This window comes from Hibiscus syriacus, unplaced genomic scaffold (genome assembly GCF_006381635.1).
Source record: "Hibiscus syriacus cultivar Baekdansim isolate YM2019G1 unplaced genomic scaffold, ASM638163v2 tig00013565_pilon, whole genome shotgun sequence".
In the NCBI taxonomy this organism is placed as follows: Eukaryota; Viridiplantae; Streptophyta; class Magnoliopsida; order Malvales; family Malvaceae; genus Hibiscus; species Hibiscus syriacus.
In genome coordinates, this window is record NW_024062303.1 from 287118 (window position 1) to 299500 (window position 12383).

A 12383-nucleotide genomic window follows, 5' to 3' on the forward strand; every position below is an offset into this window, starting at 1 on the left:
CTTAAATTTACCCATTTTCTATTGACAGATACCAAAAATTTATTTTTTCTCAAACCTAAAACGGAACAAGAATCGGGGGAAATCAAAAGTAAATCCCCAACATTAGAACTCTCCTCTTTGACCTGATCTGCCACCGTCCGGCCAGCACCTTTGGCTTCGTCGTCACCTTCTAAGCAAACCCAATCGTCTATTCGCTTACTCAGGCCACCCTTTGTCAAGAAAGATGGAGAGAATTGTTTGTCACTTTCCATCTCCAATATACGCCTGCAAACGCCGACTACCAACACCACCAGAACCAGTCGACGCGTCATCTCAGTCTGATCAAATCCCTATTAATCATGCTCTGTGAACCACCGTCATACACTGTGGAGACTCGTCAGACTTTATCGGAAAAACCAAGCAAAACACCGTTCAATTTTAAGCTGTTTCAGATCGATCTCAACTCCGTTGGTCTCATCGCTGCTGCCAGTAGATTCCCATTATCATTCGCTCCAAACCCATCCCTTGGGCCATTTTATCGCCAACGTTCTCCTCGTCGTTGGCGTGGGTAAGGACGATTTAGTTTTGTTATTTTTTACCATTTTTGGTTGATGTTATTGGTCTGATCTGGTTTGAAATGATGTTTAGATGCTAGTGGAAGAAATGACCAACCCCACCGAGGTCATCGCAGAAGCCACACACATTTGCGTACGCATAGGCTTGTTCTGCCTACCCTGTAAACCTTCTAAAATCGCTCCAGCTGGTCTGGACCGGTCTGAAATGGCCCAACCAGGTCCGAATCGGGTCTAGTTGACCCGACCAATTCAACCCGGACTGAGTCAACTCGTATGAGTCAACTCGTCTGAGTCAACCAGTTAACTTTGATCGTTGACCGTTGACTTTGATCGAAAAAGTCAAATTTTCTGAAAAGCCCTATTTTATGTTTTTTGACGTCCTGAGTCCGAATACGAAGTTTGTTTTGCCAAATTCGCACATGATAAGCCATATTTCAATAATTTACCTTCAGATTCAATATGTTTTTTCAATTAAGTTCAGTTTTTGACGAAAAATTATTTGCTATGTATCTGAGGAATTATTGGACATTGAATTATAGTTCGAGGACGATCGAATGGAGTGTAAATGGTTGATCGATATGGCACAAAAATTGAGGTAATACTCTACTACCTTTTGTATGCTTTTCGTAACCCACTGATAAATGATAAATGCATGAATGGAAATGATTTGTCCATTAGGTGTAGTTAATTATCATTGGACTAAAAAATGGAATAAAGACGAAACACCGTATAAGACTTAGACGGCTCATAAAAAATTGGTAGACCAATCAGAAACAAATCTCAGTTCAGATATTCATTCAGTAAATCAATCAATCTCAAAACGCATAAATTATGATTAATCTCGTTAAAAAATAAATGTTGGAATTATTTGGATAAGAAATTACCAAAAATAGCACTATGGGGTAAAATTATGAAAATGCCCTTGTACTGAAAAATGACCAAGACATCTCCTAATAGTGAAAATAACCTTCAGTGATCAAATAAACAAAGTGCTCTGAACTTTAAAGGAACTAGAATACTTTCAAGCCTAAGTTATCCAAAGTAAGGCCACTGATAGAATTGAATGAAATGATGATAATACCCTTGAAGAGTAAAATAATCCAAAATATCTCTAAACCCTGAAATGACTAAATTATATGACCTATTGAATTGAATGGAAGAACTGTTTGTATCCGAATTTAAGAAATATCCAAATTACTTTGGAAACTCCGAAATAACCGGGATAAACTTGAATATTAAATGACCTGAGTACACTCAATGACCTTGAATTAATGAATAACTTGGATAAGTTTGGAAACATCAATGGTTATATATATATTGTACCGTCCATAAGGGTTTTGAATCACGAATCAAGCACGTTAACATTTCCTAATAACGTTGCAATGTCGAATTGGAATAAAGACCATTGGAATGTCTGTTTGTCTCCCTAAGACTCATTCATCGATGATTCTGAAGATGATCAATGGACAAGAATTGTTTGTATTAAAAAATGAATACTCTGGAAGTGCAACGATTTGACCGGTTGACAGGTATCATCGATGGGAGGGTTAACTCGATATTCCGATAGATCAACACAAATTGTAAATGGCCTGAATCTTCGTTTCTCCCTTATCAGCTCAAATCACTAAGAATTCTCCAAGAACCTAATGCCCAAAAATACCTCTGTTTTCCTGAATAATGGAATCACTCATGTTATATCTGATTTCTGTTTACTGACTGAAATTATTTTTATACGGAGTACTCTAGGACTCGGGTATGATTGAAGACTCTGGCAGGTTCAGTCGCTGCTGGTAATTCCTTGTATAGATTCAGCACCGACTGTAATTCCTTAGGTGACCCTTAGGTAGGCTCTACAACCCCGAGCAAGGTGCTCCCTTAGGTTGTGCAGTCCTGCGAAGCTGCATATGGCGTTCGGTTGAAGGGATTACTATGGTTTTTGAAAAATAAGTTTTAAAAAGATCTTTACATTTTCAATGGTTTTGTGGGAACACATAGACACCCTTTTTGATATCCTAAACCCAGTCATCCTAAACATTTTCCTCTAAATTGAAAGCTTATTGTCTTTTACTATATGAGATATATTGGGACCTCAACTCAGCAAAAAAGTCTTAGATGTCTGAATTAATAAGGAAACATATGCTTATATATTATCTGCATATCCTTCAGCATCTTTTGGTAGTACTGTATTACTGAGCTTCCCAAAGCTCACTCAGTTACTCACTATTTTAGGTTAAAAGGATTGAACTAATGAAACTATTGACATCAGTAAAGGATTTCCATCGGCGTTGCTTGCGGAGTACGATGCATATGTTTAGGGGGCATGTAGGTGGTATTTTGTTTTTACATCCGAGTCTAAAATGTGTATGATTTTAACTCTGCCTGTAATATATGAATGATTTTCTGAACTTTTATTTTAATTATAAATTGTTTATGATTTTACACGTTTTAAAAGAAATTTTAAATTTTTTCAGGATTTTTACGGTGGGTCACTCTGGTCGCCCTAATATGACACCCCAGATCGGATCGGGCCAACCACATCGGTTTGAGGGGGTTAGTATAGAAATGTGGGAGTTTTAAACTCTTCACATTTGAAAAATTATTAGATGGACCCGATTCACCATGTCATTCGTGATCCTAATCAATAATAATTTTTCATCTCATTTTTTCTAAGGTGAATCTTTACCTCTTTCTTACGGATAAATAAAAAGTGAATAATTATTTTAAAATTGATGGATGTGATTAATTGGGACCATGAATGACGTGGACAGCAAGGATCATGAAATAATTTCTCCTAAATTAGGGTGTGACAACCGTGAACCCGTTTTTTTTTTTGCCCAAGACCCGTCATAAAATGGTGAAGTCCTTTTATGTGCAGATTTGATTAAGGATGAAATTTTAGATATTTTAAGGGATTCAAATTTGATTAAAAAATATATTTAAAATGATGGAGGAATTAAAAAAATGGAGTTAATAGAGTTGACTAATGATGTTTTATTATTCAATTTTTATTTGGAATTTTTTGAGTGTATGAAATTCAAATAGAATGTTCAGCATAACCCTTGGCACATCCATCTATTGAAATGACTGACTATAAAGAAGCTACTCATTTGAGGGTCGAACAATACAACAAGAGGTGCTCGGCCTTTACACCACCCATTAAAGGGTAACCAGAAAGAAGCAACAAATCTGGTTAGTCATCAGCTGTCAATGGCTTTGGGAATCAGAACTTACAATTTCCATTCCTTTTCCACAAAGAAATGAAATGGAATTTAACATAGTTTTGTGCTGGTCATTTTAAACTACAATAGTCAATGGTGGCAAATTACTTGAAGTCTTCCTTTATCATTTTCGTTTACAACAAATTAATATTCTTCTGAATATATAAGATTGATGCAGAAAGTGGTGGTGGCAGACTTCCACAAACATTTACCAAATAAATGCGTTGGCTCAAATTTTCAGTCTCTTCTTATAGTGCAAGAGATTTGAGGTTGCCATTCTTCAACCCATTTTCCGGGTTGCAAACTTTCACAGTCATTATAGCCAATCAATTCAATGCCTTGTGTCGTATTAGTAATACAAAGAATCTCAGATTAAGTGTTAAAAATACTTTAAAATGAATCTCAATTTTGGTTCTCAGATTTTCAATCTCTTTACAAACGAGTCAGAGTTAAGAATGGAGCAAGAGTTTATGTATTAGTTATGGGAACATACTCCATCTGTCTCATTAAATATGTCTATTATTGATTTTTTTGGTCAATATTTTTTCATTTTACTTATTATTATTTAAAATTCGTTGTTGATAAAAATAAGAAAAGTAATATTTTAAAAACTTTAAATCAGGTAGTTTTTAAATATACAATTTACAAAATTTAATTATTTAAATATTTAAAATACTTATGTCAAAGTTTTAAAATGTTGACTTTTAAAAAGTTAATAATAGACACAATTAATGGAACTACCAAAGGAGTTGTCAAAAATTTGTCTTAACGGAACTGTGTAGCGACATGTCTCAACTATTTTCGATCAATTGATCAATCAAACAAAAGAGTATTTTTTTTCTATATGTATTTTATTTATTATTTAAGAAATTTGATTTCGTTTGTTTTATTTTTCTTAGGTGTGATTATGGTATCAGATCGTTATACTTTTGATAATCTCAAGCAGTGGTGGATCCATAAATTTAAGAATGGGAGTCCAAAATTTTAATATTATTTTCTTAAAAATAATGGGTATGCAATTTTTTTTTCCATTTTTTCTTGAACTAAATTTCAATTTTTTCTTAAATAATGGGGATGCACTTGACCCCCTACGGGCTTAGTGCATCTGTCCCTGATCTTAAAGCATGTGATTAACATATTTTTATAATGATATGATTATTATTATAGTTATTATTTTTCTATTTCATTCTCGGATGAACGTATTTTTTCTGACATTTAATACTTCATTACTTCTACATATGACTTCAATAGGTATGGCAGGTGAAAAATACAAAATCAATAGGTCAGATGATTATTTTATAATTTTTTATAGTTAAAAGATCAAAAGACAAAAGCATTACTAATCAATTGATTATTTGTGTAGTTTACCCTATAAATTTCCCATTAATATATAATGTCGTGTGATCAGCAACAATTCTAATACAATAATTAGACTAGAAAATCTAACATTATTATTGATCCAATAAACACGTCTTAATCCTTCATATCACCTGGACACAATTTTTATCTCAAAATTTGTGGAAATGTGTCAGTGATGAAATGGTTATTTTGTTAAGAAAAGAGGAGATAGTTACCTTGTTGATTGAGCGATATATTAACTTCGAAACTTGCGACGTAATCGATTTGGATGAAGTTTGTTCTTAACGGAACAAAGCTTGGCAACGACATAGCTCATGTTGATCCGTTCATTCGGTGATTCAACAGAACATGCTAGTCTTATTTCAAATATCGAAATCAAGCATCGAAGATGTATCTTATTTCCCAAGTTGTTTCCACGGAGTATAATTTTTGCTATTTCTCCTTGTCTAAGTCTTTCTTGAAAGAAGAAAAGGATCTATAATCTCCGTCATCCTTTCATCCAAAGCAGCCTTAACAAAGTTGTGAAGACTGAAACCTTCTTTAAACCTTTCATCGGTCGTTATTTTTTCAAAAAACATCTCTAGCAGGAGGATGCCATAGCTATACATATCACCTTTTGTTGACAACTCACTTCCAATGCTATATTCTACATTAGCTCATCATAAATTACACGTAAAAATAATTGCAAAGGAAAATCTCCATAAATACAAAAAAAAACTTATTTTATATTTGTATGTTTTTCTTTTAAATAATTGAAGAAATGAATAAATTGAACTTACCTGGTGGTGCATAACCAATGGTTCCTATTAATCTAAGAGAGCTTGACTGATTAGCGGAATAGTTAGGCATATTTGCATAGAGAACTTTTGCTGAGCCGAAATCACTTATTCTATGGGAGAAGTTTATGGTTTCTCATCGTATGTGATTCATTGATAACATCATTAGATGGATGTAGCCAGTGCTCCAAGCTTCCATATGCCATGAACTCGTACACCAACGCTTTAAAATCATTACCTTTGTAATCGACACTTGAAATAGCTATTAATACCTTGACAAGATTCCGATGTCGAATGTTTTTCAAGGTCTCACATTCAATCAAGAAACTCCTGGAAGCTCCTCGATTTGGATGATTAAGCACTTTTACTGCAATAGTTGCTCCACTCTCTTCAAGAATTCCATTGCTGACAAAACCAAAGCTTCCGGATCCAAGGAAATTTTGCGCAAAGAATACATCAGTTGCCTTTAGGATGCTTTGGTAAGATAATTGTAAAAAGGATTTTTCTGTTCTTTCTTCTTTCTAAACCACAAGATGAGGAGAGAAGTGAAAACCGAAGTCACTCCTAAAATAACAACAACAATTGCAATTTTCAAGAAAGTGTGTGAGGTTGTTTTCGAGATACATTTTGGTAAGCGTAACTCGGGGATGCCTCCACAAAGCTCTGTTTCCCTCAACGAACATAGCACTTACATTCCTAATGATTCTTTCAGTTGATATCACTCCATCAAAATCATTAAAAGAGAGAATTAAATACTTTAATGCCACAAAACTCATAAGAAATTCTTGAACTCCACCTGAAAGATTATTGTCAGATACGTCTAATGCCACAAGACCTCTCAATGAAGTAAAACATGAAGGAATAGGACCTTCAAAATAATTGCCATACAAGAACAATTTCTCCAGACTTGCACAACTGCCAAGATCGTTTGGAAGTAAACTAGATAAGCTGTTTTGAGAAACAAGGAAATCACCTAGATTTTTTAGTTTTCCTACTTCAACCGGAAGCTCTCCGGTCAAGTAGTTTGATGACAAGTCTAGATTTATAGACATGGATGAGATTCTAAGTACTTCAAGTGGTATTGATCCACTAAGATAGTTGTAAGAAATACTCAGTAAGAGCAAATTTTAGCACTTACCTAGACTTGCGGGAATGCTTCCCTGAAGATTATTAGAATCTAAACCAAATTTGGTTAACATAGTTAAATTTGCAATAGACTCGGGAATAGTCCCAGAGAGAAAATTAGCCTGAGCGCGAAATAGCTTTAGCTTCTGAAGCCTCCCAATATAAAACGGAATAGGACCTGACAGTTGATTAACACTTGCTGCTAGAATCTCCAAATTAATGAGGTTTCCAATCCCATCTGGCATATTCTTCCCACTATTTTGTTGTCTTCTATTACTAATTGAGAAAGGGTGCTAGAAAAGTTGCTAATCCATTGGGGCAAAACCCCTCCAAAGTTATTAGTGTCGATACGCAAGTTTTTAAGTTTGGTATTATTGACTAAAGTGTAGAGAACTTTATCCGCTGACTAGTTTATACCACTGAACTTTCAATTTTACCAATTATAATACTCAACTTTAGTTTTGTAATGCAGCTTGTAAAATTGAATGTAAAATTGAAGTTCAGTGTTATAATTGACAAAATTGAAAGTTAGTGGTGTAAACAAGTTAGCGGACAAAGCTCAGTGGTATCTGGAGTAGTTTTCCCTAGTTTTTATTGCAGAATTTCTTCGTTAAGAAGCTGATTCAGCTTGATGGAGCTATCAAAAAAGCAGTTGGTAACATCCAACTCTCTTATCCTTGTTTACATAGAAGTTATTCATCTTCTATCATGCTTTTGCGTTGCTCGAGTGACAAAGGAATTTTTTGGATAAATGAAGATTAGATAAACGAGAGGTTGCCAATGGAGGATGGGATTTTACCTGTTAAATGATTCAACCTGAGGTATAATCTTCAAGATTTCCTATGGAAATAGGAATTTCACCAACAAGGACATTACCCTTCACATCCATAATTTTTTTAAAGATTTCCTATGGACCCTTTCGGGTTAATCTAGGTGACTTGTAAGATGGGGCATTTGCAAGCTCCACATATTTTTTTCTCTGAGAAGATTTGCATAATTTTATTAGCTGTCTAAAATGTCTTCTACTTCCCTAACTTGTCTCCCTCTTATTAGTCAAAGGACCAACTCTTGGTATCACATATTTTTTTCCCTGGAGATAACCAACTGATGAGAAGATTTGCAGACTTTTATTAGCTGTCTAAAATGTCTTCTACTGCTCTAACTTCTCTCCCTCTTATTAGCCAAAGGACCAACTCTTGGTATCACTTTCATGCACGCTAATTAAGCCTTCAAATTGATGGTAAAAAAATGCGTGATTATATAGAAAATGGGCAATGTCACCTTCAGAGACTCCCACAAATTATGCAGGATAAGTACTGTTCCCATCAATCTATAGCTGTGACCCTACTAAGATTATCCACCATAGAATCCAGCGTTTACTTGACAAGTCTCCCACTGTGATTTCCTTCAACTTGCTTGGTTTAGCAAGCCCCGTAGTTGGAGGAAATCAGTCTCTTTTCCTTGGGTTTAATCATTAATATTCGATTTATTGATCTATTAATTCTAATTGAATACTGTAAAGGTTTATTATAGAGACGTTGAGAGTCGTTCGTTCCCGCACAAAGTCGGTCAAAAAAAGGTAAAGCTCATTATGGAAGAAGCATTGACCATAAAGACCAACCCCAAGTAGAGACTTACCTAACTAAAGCAGGGACCCATGGAAACCATTGCCACACGACTTTCTAAGTTGGAAAAATTGAACCACTTAAGAGGAGAGAGAAAATGATACTATCAGAGTTCAAAAACTGCTTATATTAACTCTAATTCTTCATCAATTCATTCAGGATCATGAAGCTATCAAAAATGCATTTTGAAGCATCAACCTCTTTTCTCCTTGTTTACATTGAAGTTATAATTCTTCTCTCATGCTTCAACTTGCAGGGTCTTAACTTGCTTGGTTTAGCAGCAACTCCTGTGGCTAGAGGAAATGACACTGATCAACGAGCTCTATTCCAGTTCAAAGCAATGATAACTGGAGATCAGCTTGGGGTTATGGAGTCTTGGAATAGTTTCATTCACTTCTGTCAGTGGAATGGTGTTACATGCGGTCGCAAGCATCAGAGAGTCACCGAGTTGGAGCTGCAATTCAACAGTCTCTCGGGGATATTTATCACCATATATTGGAAATTTGAGCTTTCTTAGGGAGTTGAATCTTGCTGGCAAAAGCTTTTACAACAATATTCCTCAAGAAATTGGTCATTTAAGAAGACTGGAAATATTAGATATGACCAATAACTCCATCAGTGGTGAAATTCCCTCCAATATATCATCCAGGCTTACAAGATTTAATATGAGAGGCAACCGACTAACAGGAGAAATACCTGCTTTTCTGGGTCACTTGTCAAACCTGAAATTCTTGAGTTTCGCCAACAACAGTCTGAGAGGGAGCATCCCACCTTCATTGGGGAACTTGTCATCCATACAGACACTTGTTTTGATGGCTAATGAATTAACTGGGATTCTACCTGAAGCATTGGGGCAACTGACAAATCTTTCAGGTTTCTCCATAGCCGGAAATACAATTTCTGGTATTCTTCCAATCTCAATGTTCAATCTGTCCAATATTATAATCTTTGATATTGGTAGAAACAAGATTCAAGGTACTTTTCATTCTGACTTGGAAATCAATATGCCACGTGTTGAATTCTTTTCTGTACAAGGAAATCAAATCTCTGGACAAATCCCGATTTCAATATCCAATGCTTCAGAACTGAATGTACTTCAATTTCAGGATAACAGACTTCATGGAAATGTGCCTTCGCTAGAAAAGTTGGATAGCCTATTTAGAGTTAACCTAGGCTCAAACCATTTGGGACATGGGAAAGAAGGTGACTTGAATTTTCTCTGTGCTTTAGCCAATAACACCAAACTAGAAAGTCTATACGTATACGACAATAATTTTGGAGGGGTATTTCCTGAATGCATTAACAATTTTTCTAGCACTCTTTTGCATTTAGAAATAGATGAGAACAAAATATCAGGAATAATTCCAAATGGGATTGGAAATCTTATCAATTTGGAGGTGCTATCAGCATCAACAAACCAACTGTCCAGTTTCATCCCCTTTGATGTTGGGAGGCTTCAGAAGTTAAATATATATTTATTCTTGAGGATAATTTTCTCTCTGGCATTATCCCCCATTCTATTGGGAATTTAACATTGCTAACCAAAATTGCTTTACATGGTAACAATTTTCAGGGTAGCATTCCTGCAAGTCTAGGTAAGTGCCAAAATCTACTCACAATGGATCTTTCTGACAACAATATTAGTGGAACCATTCCCCCTCAAGTATTCCGGCTATCATCCATGTCCATTGCATTAGACTTGTCATCAAACTATTTGACTGGTGAGCTCCCTCTTGAAAATAGAAAATCTGAAAAATCTAGGTGTATTAGATGTTTCTCAAAATAGGTTATCTGGTTTACTTCCAAACAACCTTGGTAGTTGTGTAAGTCTAGAGAAGTTGTTCTTGGATGGCAATATGTTTGAAGGGCCCATTCCTCCATCGTTGAGTTCATTGAGAGGACTTGTAGAGTTGGACTTATCTGACAATAATCTTTCAGGTGGGATTCCGAAATTTCTCGTGAGTTTTAGGGCATTAAAGTATTTAAATCTCTCTTTCAATGATTTTGAGGGAGTGATACCAACTGAAGGAATATTTAAGAATACAAGTGCTACGTTCGTTGAGAGAAACAATAAGATTTGTGGAGGCATCCCTGAGTTACACTTGCCCAGATGTTACTCGAAAAGATCATCAAAGACTTACTCAAAAATTGCAGTTGTTATTGTGATTTTAGCAGTGACTTTGGTTTCCACTTCTCTCCTCATCTTGTTGTTTAGAAAAAAGAAAGAGCAGCCAACAATTATTTGTGCCGAGAATTCCCTTTTACAATTATCATACCAAAGCATCCTAAAGGCCACTGATGGATTCTCCATGCAGAATTTGCTTGGATCTGGAAGCTATGGTTCCGTATACAAAGGAAGTATTGTAGAGAGTGGAGCAACTATTGCAATTAAGGTGTTTAATCTTATGAATCAAAGAGCTTCTAGGAGTTTCTTGACTGAATGTGAGGCCTTGAAGAACATTCGACATCGGAATCTTGTCAAGGTATTAACAGCCATTTCAGGTGTTGATTACCAAGGTAATGATTTTAAAGCGTTGGTTTATGAGTTCATGGTAAATGGAAGCTTGGAGAACTGGCTGCATCCATCTATTGCCATCAATGAAGCAGAGACGATGAGAAACCTAAACTTCTTCCAAAGAGTTAGTGTGTCAATCGATGTTGCTCACGCACTTGAATATCTTCACCACCATTGTGAAACATCAATCATTCATTGCGATCTTAAGCCAAGCAATATTCTACTAGATGAGGCGATGATTGGCCATCTAAGTGACTTTGGCTTGGCAAAAATCCTTTCTGCAGACATTCTTAACTATTCTTCTCATCAGTCAAGCTCCCTTGGATTAAGAGGAACTATTGGTTATACTCCACCAGGTCAGTTAACGTATCCATTTCTTCCAATTTTATAATCATTGTTTATATACTTTTATCTTGACATAATCTAAAAGCAAAACATATAACTCAAAGCATGGATGTCATAGGCTATCTAAATACTTTTTGAGGATCCATTTCCGGTTATTACTATATGATTTGTGATAAATTATTGTAGAATATGCTATGGGATGCAAGTTGTCAACAAAAGGTGATGTGTATAGCTATGGCGTTCTCTTGTTAGAAATGTTTACGGGGAAAAGGCCGACTCACGATATGTTCAAAGAAGGTTTCAGCATTCACAACTTTGTTGCGGCAGCTTTGCCTGATCGGGTGACTGAAATTATTGATCCCATTCTTCTTCAAGAGAGGTCTACACAAGGAAGAATTGCAGATGTCACTCTTAATCACAAACATCTTCAACACTTGAATTCAATATTTGAAGTAGCACTCATTTGTTCTGCTGAATCACCTACTGCGCGGATGGACATGGATGATGTCGTTTCCAAGCTTTGTTCTATTAGAGACAAGCTTCTCCGTCCAACTCGCTCTCGTCATTAGGAAGAAACTTTATATGCTGCTCAATCTGCAGGTATACTATAAGGTGTTCTTATGCTGTAGTAATCATATTGCATTGTTCTTAACAAAATGATCTGTCACTACATGACTTAAGGCACATAAGATTAAATTACTTTTCAGACAAATGCTTTATTCCAATCATGTTGGCTACATTTGACAAAATATATCTGATGGTTTAGACATTTTCTTAATTTCATGTGCTGCAGGTACCTAAGGCGTGCCATAATATTAATGGACTTGAGAGGCTTAGGTCAGGCAAAGTGCAGCTATTCTCTTTTA

The 12383-nt window shown here is 35.6% G+C and overlaps 1 protein-coding gene across 1 annotated transcript; it reads left to right on the forward strand.

Annotated features, from left to right (window-relative positions):
• Positions 1-9256: 9256 nt before the first annotated feature.
• LOC120206247 (probable LRR receptor-like serine/threonine-protein kinase At3g47570) lies at positions 9257-12086 on the forward strand. The gene is made up of 3 exons (XM_039205956.1): positions 9257-10119; positions 10444-11528; positions 11704-12086. The coding sequence occupies exons 1-3, from the start codon at positions 9257-9259 to the stop codon at positions 12084-12086; spliced, it is 2331 nt and encodes a 776-aa protein (XP_039061887.1).
• Positions 12087-12383: the final 297 nt, after the last annotated feature.

Coding starts and splice junctions, on each gene's coding strand:
- LOC120206247 (XM_039205956.1), top strand. CDS start 9,257: ATGACCAATAACTCCATCAGTGGTGAAATTCCCTCCAATATATCATCC. Junction 10,120..10,443: donor GATGTTGGGAGGCTTCAGAA/GTTAAATATATA, acceptor TTCTCAAAATAG/GTTATCTGGTTTACTTCCAA. Junction 11,529..11,703: donor TATTGGTTATACTCCACCAG/GTCAGTTAACGT, acceptor AAATTATTGTAG/AATATGCTATGGGATGCAAG.